The sequence below is a fragment of the Aethalodelphis obliquidens genome, unplaced genomic scaffold (assembly GCF_003676395.1).
Source record: "Aethalodelphis obliquidens isolate GAN/ISIS:26980383/991018 unplaced genomic scaffold, ASM367639v1 scaffold6, whole genome shotgun sequence".
NCBI lineage: Eukaryota > Metazoa > Chordata > Mammalia > Artiodactyla > Delphinidae > Aethalodelphis > Aethalodelphis obliquidens.
The window spans coordinates 10,993,449-11,015,319 of record NW_020837950.1 but is presented as its reverse complement, the minus strand read 5'-3'; the positions used below and the strand labels follow the sequence as shown (position 1 = coordinate 11,015,319).

Below are 21,871 nucleotides of genomic sequence, written 5' to 3'. Positions count from 1 at the left end.
AAATTTTAAGCTAAAATTTCTTTTTAAAAAAGAAAACACGCCTATTTGGTCCCAAATCGTCATCATCATTTACACGTGAGCATTATTTGGTTTTCATTTAGGTTGAACTTTGAAAATGTAATCAGATGGTGAATTGGGAAGATTCAAGATAATTGTGCTCTTGTGAAGACATTTTTAAAAAGGCATGTGTGTCTGACAAAGGGAATCTGATATCAGAAACTATACCCAAAAGACACTGTGTTAGGACTACAAAGAGTGAAAGAAGAGCATTTTTTAAAACAAGTATTCAGAAAAGGCTTTGGCATTTTTATCAAACACTTCTCTATACGTGTGTGTTTAAATTTTTTTATGTATTTACTCTCTGGATGTAGGAGTCCCTGTAAAGTAAAAGTTGATTATGGTTCTGAGACCGCATGGATCTAGCTCTCATGCTACGGAGACAGGAGTCAGCTGGCAAACTTCCAACAATCAACTTTTACAGATTTAAATAAACAAAGGCCCTATACAGTGATTTTGCAAAACCTTAAAATATCGTAAGTATTCCTGAAGAAATCCTTTAGCACAAAACTCAAGCAAATAAAAATGGAAACTAACATTACATGCTATGAACAGGCCAAAGACCTTTTTTCCTTCCTATGTTTAAAATTTTCATTGACATCAAAGATGAGAAACTTTCTCCTCCATTTAAGTGACTATTATTTTTTAAGTCAAGGGCAATGAAGGACAAAACAGTTTGTCCTAAATGTTAAGAACGATATATTCTATTCATCTATTATTATTTTTTTTAATTAAGAAGAGAGAATACAACATTTTAGCTAATCATTTAAAGAAAAAAGACACCAACACAGATGCTTGGGTTGTACAGAGAGTCTGCAGTCTGGGTGATGGGAGTGAGAGATGAAAGAAGAGACAAAGAGAAAGACAATAAAAGAGGAAAAGGCAGGCGAGCAACATGCCCCAGGGAAGACAGACACAAAGAGAGGTAAAGGAGAGTAGAGGACGAACAGGGACCATCTTCCATGGGTAACAACCTCCAATCGGTCATCTCTCAGGCAATGCAGCTAAAGCCTTGCACAGCTGAGAGATGGTGGCGTCAGAGTTATGGCTGGGGACACACCCTCCTGGTGCTCGTCTTGACCTTGGCCAGGCTGCAGCACCCCTTATCCTGATTACGGTGATGACACTCAGGTTCTCGAGAGCCCTGGAGCCCTAGCTCCTCAGAGACAGTGGGGACAGACCCAGTGCCTGGAGCACGGCACCTGCCATGACCCTTCATGACCTTTCAGCATGGCACCCTCGTGACCTACTAGGGGAATCAATCTGACGGTATAACCTTGACTACTGAGAGTTTTCTTCTTCCATATTTTTCTTCTGGGATCTTAGAAGACTTCCCACCAGCGTGTGGACACAGTGAGGTCAAGAACATGAGCCCTTAGCCCAGGGGCTGGCTGCGTGAAAGTGCCCAGGAATAGCAGTGTCCTTATCTCTGCTAAGGCATTTGTAAGAATAAAAAGTTTGAGAGCCTAGGGACTACCAAGGGTTATGAGTTATGCTTCGTAATCCTCTTTTGTCAAGACTTGAGCCTTGGTATGTGTAGCCTTGATGATAAATGGCAGAGTACCTGGAATTCTGGAATTCCAAGGAATAGGCCAGTCAATGTTAATAAGCACTGTATCCACATATGTGTGTATATTTTTTCCTTCTTTTAAAACTGCTTTCCGTGTTTTGCTGGATGCAACACTATCAAAAGAACAGTTATGGTTTATGATGCAAATAAAATCCAGAGAAGTTAAAAAAAAGAATCTAACTGGAAGACAAACTGACAAATGCTTGTGCAATTAAATTAGTCTCTGTCAGCAGTAGCACTATTTACAAACTAGAGGAGAATCAGGAGACCTGGGTCTCTAGTGCTGGCTCTGCCGCTACAGCAAGTCAACTAAGAGCTCCCTCCGCTACAAAGCTGGTTTATTCCTTCATTCAGCAAACATTTAATGAACATTGACACGTACCAGGCACTGTGCCAAGTGCCGAGGACACAAGACGAGGCGGGCAGGTCCCGACACCCCCCAAAAGGGAGGCGGACGTGCCTCAAGTAACAATACTATAAAGAGACACAATGGAATAAAGGTTAAAGGGCTTTCAAAGCAGACGGGTGAGAACAATCCTTCCCAGGAGATGCTAGCGGGAAGCCAAAGAATTGAAGGGGAAGTGACATATAAATAAAAACAGGGAGACTGAATTTGCTAGAAGACCAGCTCTTGTACTCACTCAGAATTTCCTGCAACGCTTATGATAGAGGCAGATTCTCAGGCCCTACCCTTAGAGAGTCTAGCTCAGTGGCCTGGGGTAAAAATCAGGAAACTTAGCATGTTCTACAAGCCCCAGAGGACATCCTAGCCACCATCCTTGGCTCCCAGGCTGAGAAATACTGCCGTAGCATTCACTAAGCCCTTCTCAAAGGTTCTTGCCAGCTCTAAGATGTCATGATTACTTGATCAGGTCAAGAATTTCAGTAAAATGATGACAGACTGGCCCCTTTATGTTGTCATCTTATTTCGAGATGTATGTGAAAATCCATAGGATCTAATGCAATACGTGGGTTTTGCCCCTCCTGGGGAGTTAGCTGCTCAGGCCCCTCCCAGACTCCAGAGGCAATGCAGCAAGAACAGAGTGAATTGTGATCAACAAGAAATCATGGTCCTGAGAAACAATTCGACCTTCCCTTGCTTCAGACCCACTTGGTCCTCCATACTCTTATCCTTAAGGAACTTGGAAACACCTTCTGCTGGAAGGAGTCTACGTAAGGCTTGCTTACGGGCCAATAGTTATTCATTACAATATTTTGTGTAGCTCCCTCTTCTCTCTAAAATTCAACATCTAAGTAACTTGGAACAAACTGATGGGCTGGGGGAAGATCATCTTTGGGCCAAATTTCAGCAGCAAATGCTTCCCGGCCAGTTTATAAACTTTCAAAAAATACTGCTGGCGTATGCAGAGGGAACATTATGTGCTGCGCCTAACACTTCCCTGGTGAACTTTGGAATGTGAAATGTAAAATTTTCAAACTGTAAGGAAGCCCTTCCGTCCTAAACCTTTGTGAAGCTGAGTCAACAGATTTGGCACCTTTTTTTTTTTTTTTTAAGCCAGCTCAGGAAAAATCTGTGTAAGATGTGCGTTTCTGACGCGACATATTACAAGTTTCTTCTCGCCCTTAACATTTTGCTTTCTCTCATGTTTCCAAATTAGTCAAAATAGATTCTATTTAGGGACCAAAGAAATGGCATCAAAGATATAATCGTTTCTCTTCAACTGGTATTAGCACCTGAGACAATGTTATCAAGAGAAGTCATCTTCTAGAAAGTGCTGCATATGTCACCTGGAGTGAGATGAAGCCATTCAAGGCTCTCCAAGCCTCCATACACACACAGTGAAACCTGGGGTAGGGGCAGGGGCCAGCAGACCTCCATCCAGGCTTGACTCCACTAGGTATTAGGTGTGTGATCCTGGGCGAGCTCCCTCACCTCTCTGTGTGCGTTGTCAAATGTAAGAAGGTAATGACGACTGTCGTACAGATGCGTAGGGTTTTATGAGGAGTAAGGAGACAAGGCATGAAGCTGGTGCTCTAAACACTCGATTACCCTTAGTGCTTCTGCTTTAATATCCGTGTCAGCACCTGCCGGACCTGGGAACGCAGCAGTCTGTGTCTTCCCCCACCTCTCCCCTTCCTCTCCTCTCTACCTATCTGCTCATCCCTTTGCCCCTAGGATTTTAATGTATTGCCTTTTAAATCTGCTTGGTTCTTTGACTTAGTGGATGGCCTGATGTCCAGGGGAAAAAATGTACGTGAAGCAAACAACCGAAAGGTTGATCCAAAGAACATCTATCCCATTGGTCTATTTAAAGTGCTGGGGGACTTCCCTGGTGGCTCAGCGGTTAAGAATCCGCCTGCCAGTGCAGGGGACACGGGTTCGATGCCTGGTCCAGAAAGATCTCACATGCCACAGAGCAACTAAGCCTGTGCACCACAACTACCGGGCCTGCGCTCAAGAGCCCACGAGTCACAACTACTGAAGCCCATGTGCCTAGAGCCCGTGCTCCGTAACAAGAGAAGCCACCGCAATGGGATGCCCAGGCAATGCCACGAAGAGTAGACCCTGTTCGCCGCAACTAGAGAAAGCCCACACACAGCAATGAAGACCCAACTCAGCCAAAAATAAATAAATAGAATTAATAAAGAAAACTAAAGAGCTGGAAATGGGTCTCTCTCTGAAACTTCAAAAAACTACACATTTGTTACCATGTTTCTTGGAGGGATAAGGCTTTGTCCAACACGATGGCAACAGAAGAGAGGAACAGAACCATCCTGCCACCCTGACGCCACCTGCCTGGTTACTCAACTTGCTGAGCCTCGGTCACCTCTTCTCTTAAATGGTAAACATAATAGCTGTCATCGTGTCAAGCTACGTGTCAAGCGTGAAGAGTCTTGAAGGGGACAAATGAAGTGACGTTTATGAAAATACCCTGAAAGCCACAAAAAGTCATGAAGAGCAGCTGGGAGGCTGACCACTGGGGATGTGATGGAAACACTGAACTCCAGGAGAGCAAGTGAGGCAGGGCGGCCATAGGACACAGTCGGAGCCTGGGAAGGGGGGCTAGGCAGTGAGCGGGAGGGGGGTGGAAGCGGGCATGGACGGGGCAGAGCAGGCAACAGTGGGCATCAGAAGGTGGCTCAGGGATGAGAAGAGGACTCTGCTTCCCAATCATTATCCCCAGGGCCAGCAGCCCACCTGTGCTGCGTTCTTCCTAAGACTTTTCACAGAAAACATGAAAGTGAAAGTCTACCATATTAATCAAAGAAGTAAAAATCCAAGCCACATAAACCTCGGGATGCCCTCCTTGGGCTCCACCCCACCCACGCCTCGGCCTCAGGAGGCGGGCTCCGAGACAAACTTCATTTCTTCCACATACAGAGGACAAGAGATTCATTGAACAGAAATGGTATCTCAAAGTTAGTCTGATCTCCTCACCTCTGGACCAAGAGAAAGCAGGTCGGCTGAGATCTCAGAGCCAGGGAAGCCAAGGGAGAAGGACTCTGACCTGTAATTCAAGGAGGATTCGGGAACCCTGCGTTCTAGAGCCAGCGTGGCTGCTGGTCACTGGCCTCTCTGTGCCTCGGTTTCCCTGTCTGTAATGGACAGATACTGGTGCCAATGCCCCCTTCCCAACCGGGCATTCTCTGGTTGCAGGGCCCTCCCTGGGGGTGAAGGCGGTAAAGGCGGTTTACAATAAGGGGGATGGAGCCGTGGAATGGAGAAAGATTCTAACGGAGATGCCGAGAGCCAAGCAGTACAGGTGAAGAAGAAAGAGGGGCTCTGTGCCTCAGTGAGAGCCCAGGGGCGTCCTGGCCCGCTCAGCCCCTGGGAGGCCACTCTGCGGTCCGGGGAGAAATGCCAAGAGGTAACTGGGCCGGAATGGAAGAGGGCTCCACTTCATGCTGAGCTCCACGAGGAGCAGCCTGTGTTGGTTCGTCTTTATCCCCCAGCACACCTCACATAAGGCGAAGAAATCGACTGAATGGGATGTGCCCTGAGAGGAGGAATATTATGCTAATAAAAAGTTATCAAAATCACCCAGTGATAAGCAACAAAATCCTAAGTGATTCAGTGGAACTGAAGCACATACCTGATCATCAGGGCCAAGTACCAACAAACCAAGGCCCTGGTCTATCAACGGGGCCTATAGCTCGCCTCAACCCATCACTTGAAAGATGGAGAATCTGAGTCCCAGGTGGGGTGAGATGCCTAAGCCCAGTAAAAGCAGGAATGTGGCTGGAATGTAGGTCTTCCTGCCTCCCAGAGAAGAGCGAGTAAATAATGGAAGATGCTGTTTACTTTCAAAGACAGGAAGGGTGATAATAGCGGCAAATATGTAGAGAAACTTTGGGGTAAGGGATGCAGTTCAAATTCCTTCCATGTCCTCAAAGTAAAAGAAAATGAGTTGTTTAAAGAGCAGAAGACTGTGATCAAAAAAAGGCAGAAGTGCCCGTGTGTTAGGAATGAAACTTCTTTTCTCCAGCAAAGCCATTACTTAACTCTAACCTTTTCCCACTGTTACCAGGATTCACAAAGGTTCACTGCAGGGATTTTTGTATTAGTAAATACCACGATGGAATTTTTTAATGCCTCAGTTCTTTGTTTAAACATCAGATTTCATCCTCAGGGACAGAACAAATTTATGCTGCTAATTACTTCTAAAACAATGTCACTTCTGCTAAATAAACAGATCCTCTTTTTTTTTTTATTAGAAATTAAGCATTTAAGGGCTCTCAAGGGTTATTCCTGCAGACATTCTCTCCATGCAGTCAAATGAGCCCACAGATATTAGTAAGATATGCAGTAATTATAACACATCTGGCCAAGAGACATTCTTCTGTGTGTAAATATTTTATGGAACCAGCACCACGCAACAGCACCTACAGAGTAAATTACTGCCTCCACGAGCCCCAGGGAATCTTAACCACTTCTCATTAATCAGCCTCTCTTATTTTCTGTACCTGAAATGGTGTTTCAAGAGACCAAAAGCCATTAAAAAAATGAAGACATCCCTGAAAGATGGTATTAACACTCTTCACTAAGAGGAAGCATTTCGGTTTCAAATGCAACATGCATGAAAATCAAAAGCTTACCTGGATGACCTGTTGGGGCAGAAGCAATGAGTCTAAGGAGAAATCACAAGTTACATCCACTCTACTAAGCCATCACAAAGACACTCCATTTTACCTCGTTCTCTGGGGTGGGAGATGGCGTTACAGAACTAAGGGACCCTTTCCTAGAACCCTGGAGATCTGCTGGGATGGAGACAGGGCGTTCCCACTGAGTCGTCCCGGTTGGTATGTGCCAATAATAGGTCCCAGCGATGTCACTGATTCTTTTCCAGCCAGGTGGCAAATCTGGATCAGTCTGAAAGGAGTGATCACTCCATATATCTGCTGGAAAATGGAAAAAAAGTGAGGGTTTTATTCAAAGAGGAAACAATTACAGTCTTCCAATTTTACTACCAACAGTCAGGAGAATTCCACAGACAGATGTGTCCAGAGCCCAAATGAGAACTGAAGCCATCCTATGGACACGAAGTATGGAAAGAGGGGGAATACGGAAAGAAACATGGAAAGAACTGGAAGGTTGACACTTGAGAACATGGATATAAAGGACCCATCATCAAGTCATCTTACAGCTCCAAGGACCCTATGAACTAACAGGCTAAGGCTCCATTAGTCAGAATCAACTACCCAAGCAAAATTTGCAAGGTTACACACAAAACCTACTGTATCCCTTTGTACATTTGTAAGATTTACTGTTTGGGATCATATATCATTCCCAGCGATGAGTACAACTCTAATGTTCTTTAACTGCTTTCTGGATGAGTTACTGGATTTATGAGTACTGGATTTATACCTTTCATTTGCTTTAACAACTCCTCCCATTTGATTGTAAACATCTACAACGTAGCCATGTCTTTCGTAATACTCTAGCATTCTAAACTGCACACAAGATTCCCAAGAAGGGCAGACTGAAAAAGCCTTGGAATTCGAAAAGGAACCAGACTGACTCTAAAAACCGGCCAGTAATATAAATGCATGAAGGAGGATAGGTGTGGGATACAACAGAGAATGGTGAGGATGGTGGCAAACTGGTAAGCACGTGCAAAGTCCAAAGGCATTTAAATTCAAAAAATAATTTTTTAAGAACTGTATGTGTGTGGGGGAAATAAAATACACCTACTGGGCAATTTCAGTCATCCCTGGCTTATATCAATATTTTATTAATTTACTGGATAACTATTTGTTTTTTAAAAATCTCATTTTTGGCCTTCTTTGAGTTGAGTATGAGATGGATTAAAGTGCTAGAGAAGAGAGGAGAGACATAAGGAAGCAGAGTAAGAAATCCATAGAGAGGGAGGCATAATGGAGGAATTGCAGGTGGCTATTATCAACATACATAGGTAGAAAAACTTAATAAACTTGTGCTCTAAATCTAGGGATCACTTCATTCTAAGGATGAGGCCCTTTTCTGTGTGGTCATTCACAAGAGGCTGGAGCCTTTTCTTTTTCTTTGTTTTTTTGCGGTACGCGGGACTCTCACTGTTGTGGCCTCTCCCGTTGCGGACGGAGCACAGGCTCCGGATGCGCAGGCTCAGCGGCCATGGCTCACGGGCCCAGCCGCTCCGCGGCATGTGGGATCTTCCCGGACCGGGGCACGAACCCGTGTCCCCTGCATCGGCAGGCGGACTCTCAACCACTGCGCCACCAGGGAAGCCCGAGGCTGGAGCCTTTACAGCAATTTAAATGAGAAAGTGTGTGGGCCTTGCTCTCAGCAAATGTCACTGCATCCTGTGGGCTGGCGTCACTGAGGCTGCTACAGCCGCAAGAAGAAAAAAAGAAACCAAACAAAGAAGTTGATTAAGGCTATGGGCACAGATGTGCATTCATGCGGTTGGTTAGCATCCCAGCATTCACTTTTCTCATTTAAATCTGCCAGAGGCAAAACTGCCACTTGTCTCAAATTATGATGGAAATTTCCCCTCCCCCTACAGGAAATTAAGCACGATTAAATAATTTCAAGTTACCCAAATCTTTCAGAAGCAACTCGAAACAAACATGTGCATACACTCCTCTGTCCTGTCTCCGTTTTAGGGGGTGAGACGGTTGTTTCTGCTGTTATTTTGTTTTAAACATTTCAACTGGGATGGGAAAGGTAAAATACACAGGTCTTGGTATTAAGTTGGAGAAAACCCTACCAAGGGTGTTCCCTTGTCCAATTCTAGGAGCTCAGACAACAAGCTCGAGATGGAAACTAAAAGGACCTAAAGAGGACGCTAGTTACCGTTTCTGTTGTTTTTAAGGTCTGAGGGCCTGAATTTACACATGTATCCCCGTTGTCTCTACAGCTGGGACATTAGCATACACGAAGAATAGCTACGTAACACTATGAGAATATAAAATCACATCAGCACAAGGGCAGAGACCAAGGTCAGCAGTCTTCAGGTGTGGCTTTCCAAAGTGGTTGAGAGGGGCCTTGGGCTGCATGGCAGAAAGTGGTCTGTTCTGTTTCAACCAGACCCATTCACTTATATTTGGTTTATATTTTGAATTTCTGGTGAGATTTTGTTGGAATAAAAATTACAAGGTGGGTTATTCTGTTGCTGAAAATTGGTGATGATCAAATGATGATGATGAAGGAAGTGAGGTGGGCACATCTACAATATTATCAGCAGTTCAGAATTATTTATAGAATCCCTTCCGCATCACCCTACCCTGGTTGTAAGGGCAAGCAGACATTATCTCTGTCATGTTCACCATCATATTTCCAACACCTAGCATGGCAGGTGTTCAATTACAATGAGCTGGATGAATGGAGGATAGATGGTGGATGGATGGATAGACAGAAGGGTAGACAGAAGAAAGGAAGATAAGAAGGAAGAATGCACAAAGAAGGAGGGAGAAATAAGTGAATGAAGTCCTGAATGATGGGAATTGAACTTGGCCCTTAGCAAAGAAGAATTCTGAAGAAATCAGTTCTGCGTAGTTTCATAAAACAGAGCAACTTCACAAAGCTCGGGAATACTAGCTTCTAGTTAAGAGCATGTCTACTTCCCTTGAAGGCATATGTGAATGTTGTTATGGACAAAAAGAAATACAAGATGATAAACTGGAAAGAGTCCTGGGCTGGAGTTGAGATTTTGTTTCATTTTTTTATTGATAGGTTCCACAGGAACAGCAAGAAATATGCCTTCTGAGGTACCTCAGTGCCATTACACTTCATTTTGTTTAATCTTCAAAGCCCCAATGTGCTTTGTTTTCCTACATAGAACTATGTACACATTTAAATAAGTACCCTGGACCTTATTCAACAGGTCAGTGGTTTTCAAATGTTATCAAATGGGGGAGGAGGACAGTGGTGCAGGTAGGTGGAACTCCAGGCCTGTCCAGAGTCTTTTGACTGTTGCAGCAACATTTTTACCTGTTTTAAATATTGGTCTTGTAGGCATGATTTTCCTTGAAAACAGGGATTAGTTGAATGCTCACATCAATCCCACCAGAAGGTAAGAGTGGGAATAATAGCCAGCCAAGACAAGAAGCCGGGCCTTTCAAGGCTTAAACCCAAGTTCTCGTAATGCTGCCATGAGGTTCTCAGCAGCTGGTGACAACTGTGCTGTTATTAACAGTAAAAGTAACAGGGATGCTGATGTGGGCTGTGGGCTGAAACACCCAGCTGCTTTAGTGCTTCTCTACTGCAGGAGCTTGTGGAGTGCCCACTGCTGCCCCATGAAGGACACGCTATGGTTATCCCATTTCTAAGGCTCGGAGAGGACGGCAGTTTGGTTTAAAGCCAAGGGGGTAAACTATGTCCCTATGTAGAAATGGATGTTACTTTTTCAGAGATCTGAGAAAAATCAGTTGTGGTCAGCTTGGGGGAATTTAGAAGGGGTATAAACGGGGCGGGGGCAGGGGAGGGACACATAAGAAAGGACACAGTGGCTTCAAGTCTGAAGCTACGAGACCGGCCAGCTGACCTGACCAAGGTTACAGAGTTGGTGAGTGAGGGCACCAAGATTTGCCCTGGAGACTAGGTACATCCATGCAAGGACACTTCCAATATACGCGTTGCATAGGGTCCTCCCTTCCGTGTCTCCCTCTCTAATTCTGCATCCAGTAAACCCAGGCAGCCACTTCAGCGGGTCCATGGATCTGCAGCCTCTCCCACTGGAAACCCGAGGATCCTATTCCACACTCGGGCACACAGCAGAGACTGAGATCCCACCTAGTTCTCCCTCCTCCCTTCCCTACAGGATCTCACAGTTAAGAAGCTTTATGGTCTCCTGTCATGTCATCACTGCATCACTGCATCTTGCTGAAGGCGCCTTCAAGGAGAAGAGGGAAGTGGGACACGGTTCAGTGGTAAGAGCAGAAAGCTATAGATATCCTTTCTAAGTGGCTCTGTGGCCCACGTTGTCATTTGCAGTTTTGTTCCAGAAGCAGGGCCTGGAAGTCGGAGTGTAAAAATAGCGAGGCTGAGAGCCCCAGAAAGTCTCTCTTGTGCTGGGAGCCTCTTGGGCCAAGAGCAATACTTGGCATAGAAACAAGGAGCCCGTCTATGAGCAGCAAGGACCTGCCCCTTCCAGCCGCCTTGGGCGCCAGTGCCGCTGCTGGCCTGGCTCCACCTCTACCACTTCTCTCCTGCTCTCCTCCCTGGTCTGTGTGTGAAGCAAGCCTGCCTCTCATCACCCTCTCCCCTGGGTTCACTTGCAGGAACTGAAGGGTCAAATGAAAACGAATTAGCATCTAGCAGCAGCTGGAAATCTCCCCTCTTGCTCCGGAGGCCACAGGAAGAAGGGATGGGTGAGCTGGGATTCTAAATTTGGCAACGTCTGCAGTGCAGAGCACAAGAGGCCTCCCTCTGGCCCTCTTAATGGCACTCACTCCCTTCCTTGACAGTTGTATACCCAGTGCCTTCAGTGTGTACGGCAGGGGGTGAGCACCTTTCGAAGAAAGAGGAGACAGATTAACTCATTCAACAAATATTTCCTGTCTACTCTGTGCCAGGCATTGTTCTAGGGCTGGGGGGCACAGAGTTCATCAGACAGACCCGGGTCTAGCATCCGTGAACTGGGGCAGTGGTTCTCAAGGCTCACAGTCACCTGGAGAATCTGCTAGAACACAGACTGCTGGGTACTACCCACCCCTACCCTCCCGCCAAGGTTCTGACTCAGTTGCTCTGGGGCGGGGCCTGAGAATCTGCATTTCTAACAGTTCCCAGGTGGTGCTGATTTCTTGCTGCTGGTTTTGGGACCACACTGGCCTAGGAAAACAGAAAAGGTAATTAATCTTTTCCACCAAACTCCATCTAACTGCTGGCTCTAGAGAATAAAAAATGTGAATTATATTCAATCATTCTTTCATTTATTCACCCATCTATTCATTCATTCTCTTGCACTGAGGGCCTCCAATACCTTCCAAGCACTATGCTAGAAGCTGAGAATACAGTAATGAATAAAAGAGGCAATTCAGGTATAATGGGATCAATTGTGTCTGGGGATAGGGTGGGCTATTTGGATAGGATGGTCTGAGGAAGGAACAATGTCACCCCAAACTAGAAGGGGCACCAGCCTTGGGAAGAGACAAGAGAACAGCACTCCTGGAAGACAGAACAGCAAGTGCAAAGGCCACGTGGCAGGGAAGAGCCTGTTGTGTCATTACAACAGAAAGTCACCTGAATGAGATGTGAGTGGTCTAGGATAAGATTTAAGGCCATAAGGGCTAAGGATTCACCCTCTATGCAAAGGCAAGCTCCCGAAGCTCTTGTGTGGTCTGTGTTTTCAAAATCAGAAGAGTAATCTGCATAATGCTCCCATTCTCAGAGAAGAAAAACCTCTCTCTTCGGAAGTCTTAGCTGCAGCTACTGCTGGCTTGTCTTTTGAGCACTGTTATTCCAGAGGGAGCCAGATGCCTTAATCCAAACTATCTGAATTTAGCTTTAAAACACTTTCTCCGGGACTTCCCTGGTGGCGCAGTGGTTGAGAGTCCGCCTGCCGATGCAGGGGACACGGGTTCGTGCCCTGGTCCGGGAAGATCCCACATGCCGCGGAGCGGCTGGGCCCGTGAGCCATGGCCGCTGAGCCTGCGCATCCGGGGCCTGTGCTCCGCAACGGGAGAGGCCACAACAGTGAGAGGCCCGCGTACCGAAAAAAAAAAAAAAAGCATAAAAAAGGCCAAATTTCAAAAACAAAACAAAACAAAACAAGAAACACTTTCTCCGGTCACCGGTGGTCTGCTTCCTTTGCCTCTCTTCTTTCCTAACTCACTACTTAGTCCCTTAATTTTTTCTGGACCTAGAACCTCCTTGTCAGAAAACAGCGAGAAGGCTCTTCATTCCCTCCAGCTTCACCACCGACTTCTGAAGACAAGAGCGTGGAGCCAGGACTCCAGGTCTGGATCATTTATTATAGGTGTGCTGAGGGTTCCAGGCAGCATACAGAGGCTGTTTAGAACCCAGGGTGAAACTGTCCTCAGTCAAAGGAACTGGCAAAAACAATGACTGTGGAAAACAAGGGAATGCGCCCCAAATGTACAAAATCTGTGAGCACTCTGACCCGCTGGCCTGCCAGACAGAGGGGAGGAAAGCTGACCTAAAACAGTTTCAGGGCCCCTGCTATTTCTTGATATTTATTTGCAGGGCCTATTTGGGACCCTAAAGTGTCTATCACAGCCTCAGAAAAATTCATGTTGTACTCAATTGAGCTTTCCTGTGGTTGCATTCTTTTTACAGGTGTAATAAACCTCTTAACAGTTTTGGGAGTGTTGATTTTCTAACTCTTTTTCCCTATTTTCCTTTAAAAACATTAACATTAAGATATTTAGTGTACCTGAAATATGTAGTTATTTGTAACTGAGGATTTTTCTGTTAAAGATTTTTTTAAATTTAATTTTATTTACTTTTTAATACAGCAGGTTCTTATTAGTTATCTGTTTTGTACATATTAGTGTATACATGTCAATCCCAATCTCCCAATTCATCACACCTCCACCCCCCTCCCCGCCACTTTCCCCCCTTGGTATCCATACGTTTGTTCTCTACATCTGTGTCTGTATTTCTGCCCTGCAAACTGGTTCATCTGTACCATTTTTCTAGGTTCCACATATATGTGTTAATATATGATATTTGTTTTTCTCTTTCTGACTCACTTCACTCTGTATGACAGTCTCTAGATCCATCCACATCTCTACAAATGACCCAATTTCATTTCTTTTTATGGCTGAGTAATATTCCACTGTATATATGTACCACATCTTCTTTATCCATTTGTCTGTATATGGGCATTTGGGTTGCTTCCATGACCTGGCTATTGTAAATAGTGCTGCAGTGAACACTGGGGTGCATGTGTTTTTCTGAATTACACTTTTCTCTGGGTATATGCCCAGTAGTGGGATTGCTGGATCAGGTGGTAATTCTATTTTTAGTTTTTTAAGGAACCTCCATACTGTTCTCCATAGTGGCTGTATCAATTTACATTCCCACCAATAGCGCAAGAGGGTTCCCTTTTCTCCACACCCTCTCCATTTGTTGTTTGTAGATTTTCTGCCCATTCTAACTGGTGTGAGGTGATACCTCATGGTAGTTTTGATTTGCATTTCTCTAATAATTAGTGATGTTGAGCAGCTTTTCATGTGCTTCGTGGCCATCTGTATGTCTTCTTCAGAGAAATGTCTATTTAGGTCTTCTGCCCATTTTTTGATTGGGTTGTTTTTTTAATATTGAGCTGCATGAGCTGTTTATATATTTTGGAGATTAATCCTTTGTCCGTTGATTCATTTGCAAATATTTTCTCCCATTCTGAGGGTTGTCTTTTTGTAGTTTCCTTTGCTTTGCAAACGCTTTTAAGTTCCATTAGGTCCCATTTGTTTATTTTTGTTTCTATTTCCATTACTCTAGGAGGTGGATCAAAAAAGATCTTGCTGTGATTTATGTCAGAGTGTTCCTCCTATGTTGTCTTTTAAGAGTTTTATAGTGTCTGGTCTTACATTTAGGTCTCTAACCCATTTTGAGTTTATTTTTGTGTACGGTGTTAGGGAGTGTCCTAATTTCATTCTTTTACATGTAGCTGTCCAGTTTTCCAAGTGCCACTTATTGAAGAGACTGTCTTTTCTCCATTGTACATCCTTGCCTCCTTTGTCATAGATTAGTTGACCATAGGTGCATGGGTTTATCTCTGAGCTTTCTATCCTATTCCATTGAACTAAATTTCTGTTTTTGTGCCAGTACCATATTGTCTTGATTACTGTAGTCTGTAGTATAGTCTGAAGTCAGGGAGTCTGATTCCTCCAGCTCTATTTTTTTCCCTCAAGACTGCTTTGGCTTTTCGGATCTTTTCTGTCTCCATACAAATTTTATGACTTTTTGTTCTAGTTCTGTAAAAAATGCCATTGGTAATTTGATAGGGATTGCATTGAATCTGTACATTGCTTTGGGTAGTACAGTCATTTTCACAATACTGATTCTTCTAATCCAAAAACATGGTATATCTCTCCATGTGTTTGTGTCATCTTTGATTTCCTGCATCAGTGTCTTATAGTTTTCTGAGTACAGGTCTTTTACCTCCTTACATATGTTTATTCCTAGGTATTTTATTCTTTTTGTTGCAATGGTGAATGGGATTGTTTCCTTAATTTCTCTTTCTGATCCTTTGTTCTTAGTGTATAGGAATGCAAGAGATTTCTGTGCATTAATTTTGTATCCTGCAATTTTACTAAATTCATTGATTAGTCCTAGTAGTTTTCTGGTGGCATCTTTAGGATTCTCTATGTATAGTATCATGTCATCTGCAAAGTGACAGTTTTACTTCTTCTTTTCCAATTTGGATTCCTTTTATTTCTTTCTCTTCTCTGATTGCCATGGCTAGGACTTCCAAAACTATGTTGAATAATAGTGGTGAGAGTGGACATCCTTGTCTTGTTACTGATCTTAGAGGAAATGCTTTCAGTTTTTCACCATTAATGATGTTTGCTATGGGCTTGTCATATATGGCCTTTATTATGTTGAGGTAGGTCCCTTCTATGCCCACTTTCTGGAGAGTTTTTTTTTTTTATCATAAATGGGTGTTGAATTTTGTCAAAAGCTTTTTCTGCATCTATTGAGACGATCATATGGTTTTTATTCTTCAATTTGTTAATATGGTATATCACATTGATTGATTTGCATATATTGAAGAATCCTTGCATCCCTGGGATAAATCCCACTTGATCATGGTGTATGATTCTTTTAATGTGTTGTTGGATTCTGTTTGCTAGTAGTTTGCTGAGGATTTTTGCATCTATATTCATCAGTGATATTGGTCTGTAATTTTCTTTTTCTGTAGTATCTTTGTCCGGTTTTGGTATCAGGGTGATGGTGGCCTCATAGAATGAGATTGGGAGTGTTCCTTCGTCTGCAATTTTTTGGAAGAGTTTGAGAAGGATGGGTGTTAGCTCTTCTCTAAATGTTTGATAGAATTCACCTGTGAAGCCACCTGGTCCCAGACTTTTGTTCGTTGGAAGATTTTTAATCCCAGTTTCAATTTCATTACTTGTGATTGGTCTGTTCATATTTCTATTTCTTCCTGGTTCAGTCTTAGAAGGTTATATCTTTCTAAGAATTTCCATTTCTTCCAGATTGTCCACTTTATTTGCACAGAGTTGTTTGTAGTAGTCTCTTAGGATGCTTTGTATTTTTGTGGTGTCCATTGTAACTTCTCCTTTTTCATTTCGAATTTTATTGATTTGAGTCCTCTCCCTCTTTTTCTTGATGAGTCTGGCTAAAGTTTTATCAATTTTGTTTATCTTCTCAAAGAACCAGCTTTTAGTTTTACTGATCTTTGCTATTGTTTTCTTTGTTTCTATTTCATTTATTTCTGCTCTGATGTTTATGATTTCTTTCCTTCTACTAACTTTGGGTTTTGTTTGTTCTTCTTTCTCTAGTTCCTTTACGTGTAAGGTTAGATAGTTTGAGATTTTTCTACTTTCTTGAGGTAGGCTTATATTGCTATAAACCTCCCTCTTAGAACTGCTTTTGCTGCATCCCACAGGTTTTGGATTGTCGTGTTTTTGTTCTAATTTGTCTCCAGGTATTTTTTGATTTCCTCTTTGATTTCTTCAGTGACCTCTTGGTTATTTAGTAATGTATTGTTTAGCCTCCATGTGTTTGTGTTTTTTATGGTTTTTTTCCCTGTAACTGATGTCTAATCTCATAGCATTGTGGTTGGAAAAGATCCTTGATATGATTTCAATTTTCTTAAATTTACCAAGGCTTGATTTGTGACTCAAGATTTGATCAATCCTGGAGAATGTTCTGTGTGCACTTGAGAAGAAAGTGTAATCTGCTGTTTCTGGATGGAATTTCCTATAAATATCAATTAAATCTACCTGGTCTATTGTGTCATTTAAAGCTTCTGTTTCCTTATTAATTTTCTGTCTGGATGATCAGTCCATTGGTGGAAGTGAGGTGTTAATAGTCCCCCACTATTACTGTGTTACTGTCAATTTCCTCTTTTATAGCTGTTAGTAGTTGCCTTATGTATTGAGGTGCTCCTACGCTGGGTGCATATATATTTATAACTGCTATATCTTCTTCTTGGATTGACCCCTTGATCATTATGTAGTGTCCTTCCTTGTCTCTTGTAACAGTCTTTATTTTAAAGTCTATTTTACCTGATATTAGTATAGCTACTCCAGCTTTCTTCTGATTTCCATTTGCATGGAATATCTTTTTCCATCCCCTCACTTTCAGTCTGTATGTGTCCCTAGGTCTGAAGTGGGTCTCTTGTAGACTGCATATATATGGGTCTTGTTTTTGTATCCATTCAGCAAGCCTGTGTCTTTTGGTTGGAGCATTTAATCCATTCACGTTTAAGGTAATTATCGATATGTATGTTCCTATTACCATTTTCTTAATTGTTATTGGTTTGTTTTGTAGGTCCTTTTCTTCTCTTGTGTTTCCCACTTAGAGAAGTTCCTTTATCATTTGTTGCAGAGCTGGTTTGGTGGTGCTGAATTCTCTTAGCTTTTGCTTGCCTGTAAAGCTTTTGATTTCTCCATCCAATCTGAATGAGATCCTTGCTGGGTACAGTAATCTTGGTTGTAGGTTCTTCCCTTTCAGCACTTTACATATATTGTGCCACTCCCTTCTGGCTTGTAGAGTTTCTGCTGAGAAATCAGCTGTTAAGCTTATGGGAGTTCCCTTGTATGTTATTTGTTGTTTTTCCCTTGTTGCTTTCAATAATTTTTCTTTGTCTTTAATTGTTGTCAATTTGATTACTATGTGTCTCGGCGTGTTTCTCCTTGGGTTTACCCTGCCTGGGACTTTGCGCTTCCTGGACTTGGGTGGCTATTTCCTTTCCCATGTTAAGGAAGTTTTCGACTATAATCTCTTCAAATATTTTCTCGGGTCCTTTCTCTCTTTCTTTTCCTTCTGGGACCTCTATAATGCGAATATTGTTGTGTTTAATGTTGTCCCAGAGGTCTCTTAGGCTGTCTTCATTTCTTTTCATTCTTCTTTCTTTATTCTTTTCCACGGCAGTGAACTCCACCATTCTGTCTTCCAAGTCACTTATATTTTCTTCTGCCTCAGTTTTTCTGCTACTGATTCCTTCTAGTGTATTTTTCATTTCAGTTATTGTATTGTTCATCTCTGTTTGTTTCTTCTTTAATTCTTCTGGTGTTTGTTCTTTAATTCTTCTAGGTCTTTGTTAAACATTTCTTGCATCTTCTCGATCTTTGCCTCCATTCTTTTTCTGAGGTCCTGGATCATCTTCACTATCATTATTCTGAATTGTTTTTCTGGAAGGTTGCCTATCTCCACTTCATTTAGTTGTTTTTCTGTTTTTTTTTTTTTTTTTGCGGTACACGGGCCTCTCACTGTTGCGGCCTCTCCCGTTGCAGAGCACAGGCTCCGGACGCGCAGGCTCAGCGGCCATGGCTCACGGGCCGAGCCGCTCCGCGGCATGTGGGATCCTCCCGGACCGGGGCAGAACCCGTGTCCCCTGCATCAGCAGGAGGACTCTCAACCACTGCACCACCAGGGAAGCCCTGGGGTTTTATCTTGTTCTTTCATCTGGTACAAAGTCCTCTGCCTTTTCATTTTGTCTTTCTGTGAATGTGGTTTTCCTTCCACAGGCTGCAGAACTGTAGTTCTTCTTGCTTCTGCTGTCTGCCCTGTGGTGGATGTGGCTATCTAAGAGGCTTGTGCAAGCTTCCTGATGGGAGGGACTGGTGGTGGGTAGAGCTCAGTAAAACTTTTATCACTTGTCTGCTGATGGGCGGGGCTGGGTTCCCTCTTGTTGGTTGTTTGGCCTGAGGCGACCCAGCACTGGAGTCTATCCAGCTCTTTGGTGGGGCTAATGGCGGACTCTGGGACGGCTCATGCCAAGGATTACTTCCCAGAACTTCTGCTGCCAGTGTCCTTGTCCCCAAGGTGAGCCACAGCCACCCCCCGCCTCTGCAGGAGACCCTCCAACACTAGCAGGTAGGTCTGGTTCAGTCTCCTATGGGGTCACTGCTCCTTCCCCTGGGTCCCGATACACACACTACTTTGTGTGTGCCCTCCAAGAGTGGAGTCTCTGTTTCCCCCAGTCCTGCAATCAAATCCCACTAGGCTTCTAAGTCTGATTCTGTACAAATTCCTCCTCCTGCTGCCATACCCCCAGGTTGGGAAGCCTGATGTGGGGTTCAGAACCTTCACTCCAGTGGGTGGACTTCCGTGGTATAAGTGTTCTCCAGTTTGTGCGTCACCCACCCAGCGGTTATGGGATTTGATTTTACTGTGATTGCACCTCTACTACTGTCTCAGTGCGGCTTCTCCTTTGTCTTTGGATGTGAGGTATCTTTTTTGGTGAGTTCCAGTGTCTTCCTGTCAATGATTGTTCAGCAGTTAGTTGTGATTCCAGTGCTCTCGCAAGAGGAAGTGAGCGCACATCCTTCTACTCCACCATCTTGAACCAAGCTCTGTTAAAGATTCTTGAGAAAATGTTCCAAGAACTCACTATTTAAATGGTTCTTAAATTTGGGCCTGGCAATACTGTATACTTTGTGTATTTTTATCAAATGTTTTGGCATAAGATCAACACAATATTTCTTAATTTAAACTCACTGGGGACATAGTTTTTGCTGGGCTTACTCTATTAAATTTGTTTCAGGGCCACATTACTATCACAGGCAGGAGCTCTGGAGAGAGCGGACAGCCTTGAATCTCAGCTCCAATGCTGGCTAGCTGTGTGACCTCTGACAAACAGCTTAATTTCTAATGGCCTGTCTGCTTACTATTACAGAACTGATGACAGCTTCTGTGCCATACAGTTGATGTGGAACAGAGTGCCTAGCACAAAGCCAGGCATGTAACAATCACTCAGTAAATGTCTGTTACTATTCGCTATTCATTACTTCATTCAAATGTGGCTTTGGGGGAAAATACTATGTAATAGAAACATTTTTGAAATGGCATCAACCATAGTGCATTTCATTGAAAAACTAAGACTTCTGAGAGTTTGCAACCACCAAATGTGTTTTTACTGAAAAGGTAGTTTTTATTTAGATCAAGAAAACTAGATGAGAACAGTGGTCACTTACATATCAATTCAGAAACAACATATCACATGAGGACCCACTGGTCTGAGTTTGTGGCACCTCTTTAATAAGCATGTGGGGGCTTCCCTAGTGGCGCACTGGTTAAGAATCCATCTGCCAATGCAGGGGACACGGGTTCGAGCCCTGCTCTGGAAAGATCCCACATGCCATGGAGCAACTAAGCCCGCGCACCACAACTACTGAGCCTGCACTCCACAGCCCATGAGCCACACCTACTGAGCCCTCGAGCCACAAGTACTGAGCCCACGTGCCTAGTGCCTATGCTCCGCAACACGAGAAGCCACCGTAATGAGAAGCCCGCGCACTGCAACGAAGAGTAGCCCCTGCTCGCCACAACTAGAGAAAGCCCACACACAGGAACGAAGACCCAACGCAGCCCCCCCCAAAAAAAAAATCAGCATGTGGTTGCTTTATGTTATGCAGTTGAGCCATTAAAGAAGCAGAAATGAAATCAGAACAAAATAGTTTATGAAGTCTGCTTTATTATTTAAGACATCCTTCTTCTGAGACTGTTTCTGCTCTACCTTATGTCCTCAAGAAAGTATGTAGGGACTTCCCTGGTGATCCAGTGGGTAAGACTCCACACTCCCAATGCAGGGGGTCCAGGTTCAATCCCTGGTCAGAGAACTAGATGCCGCATGCATGCCACAACTAAGAAACCCACATGGCACAATTAAAGATCCAGCATGCCTCAACTAAGACCTGGTGCAGCCAAAATAAATAAATATCAAAAAAAAAAAAAAGAAGAAAGTATGTAAATAGGAACTGATCCGATGATGGTGGAAAATAAAAGGGAAATTATGCCTCTCTGTTCACAGACTGTTAACCAAAATAAAAACAGAGTCAGGGGGACTCTGCAAAGACAAATTTAAAAACTAAAGGGCATGAAATGTAAGCCACTAAAAATTATCCAGGGGGAAATATTGGTATTTGTAAATATCCAATCATACATCCATACCTATACATAGATATAACTGAAGTTAATCATATGACCTGGCTGCAGAATATTTTAAATATCATAATAAGGTCTCATCCGAAACACACAATAAAACATGCATTTTCTTACAACTTATAAAAGGAGATACTAAAATTTTAAGATATGAAATATAACCTAAAACACTATTTCCTTTTAGAGCGTGCACAAAGTAGCATAATTTACAATCACTATTGAGAAGCCGCAGGCTAAAAGTCTTCCCTCCCCTCCAAAAAACGTAAAAATAAAACCTTAGAACTTGAATGCAGAATAGTACTTTAAGAAAGCTACAGACCATTTCAATAACCTCAATTTTGTTTTCCTAAGACGTGCTGGGAAACACCTGTGCTGAAGCCAACCAATCTCTAAAATTCAAAAGTCTATTCACACAAAAAAAACGGAGAATGGGTGCAGGTGGGCATGCTCTTGAATCAGCAACTTGCTGGTGATTTTAAAAAGTAAAGGTTGCAACATATTTATATAAAATTGCTAGGCAGGTTTATTACTTTTTCCTCCAGTTGTCTGACTATACCACTCAACTAACTGAATGGCAGCAGTGCATCCTGTTCAATACCAGACGGGATTATTCAGGTTTGGCAGGAAGATCAACAAGTCAGCCCTAATATTCTTTGCTTTCAAGTTTAGGTATTTAGTGCCTAAACACCGTGTAACAGGAAGACCCATAAGCATATGGAGATTAAGCACCTGTACAACATCGTTCAGAGAAC

The 21,871-nt window shown here is 43.3% G+C and overlaps 1 protein-coding gene across 14 annotated transcripts in view; it reads right to left on the bottom strand.

Annotated features, from left to right (window-relative positions):
• The window catches only part of APBB2 (amyloid beta precursor protein binding family B member 2), a 376,970-nt gene that overhangs the window by 111,683 nt on the left and 243,416 nt on the right, over positions 1 to 21,871 (bottom strand). For 11 of the 14 annotated variants that reach the window (XM_027103089.1, XM_027103091.1, XM_027103094.1 and 8 more), the window contains one exon: positions 6,780 to 6,988. In XM_027103089.1, coding sequence (XP_026958890.1) covers positions 6,780 to 6,988 — 209 coding nt within the window. The remainder of the gene's footprint in view (positions 1 to 6,779; positions 6,989 to 21,871) is intronic. The other 3 variants (XM_027103101.1, XM_027103097.1, XM_027103100.1) reach the window with 1 other exon arrangement.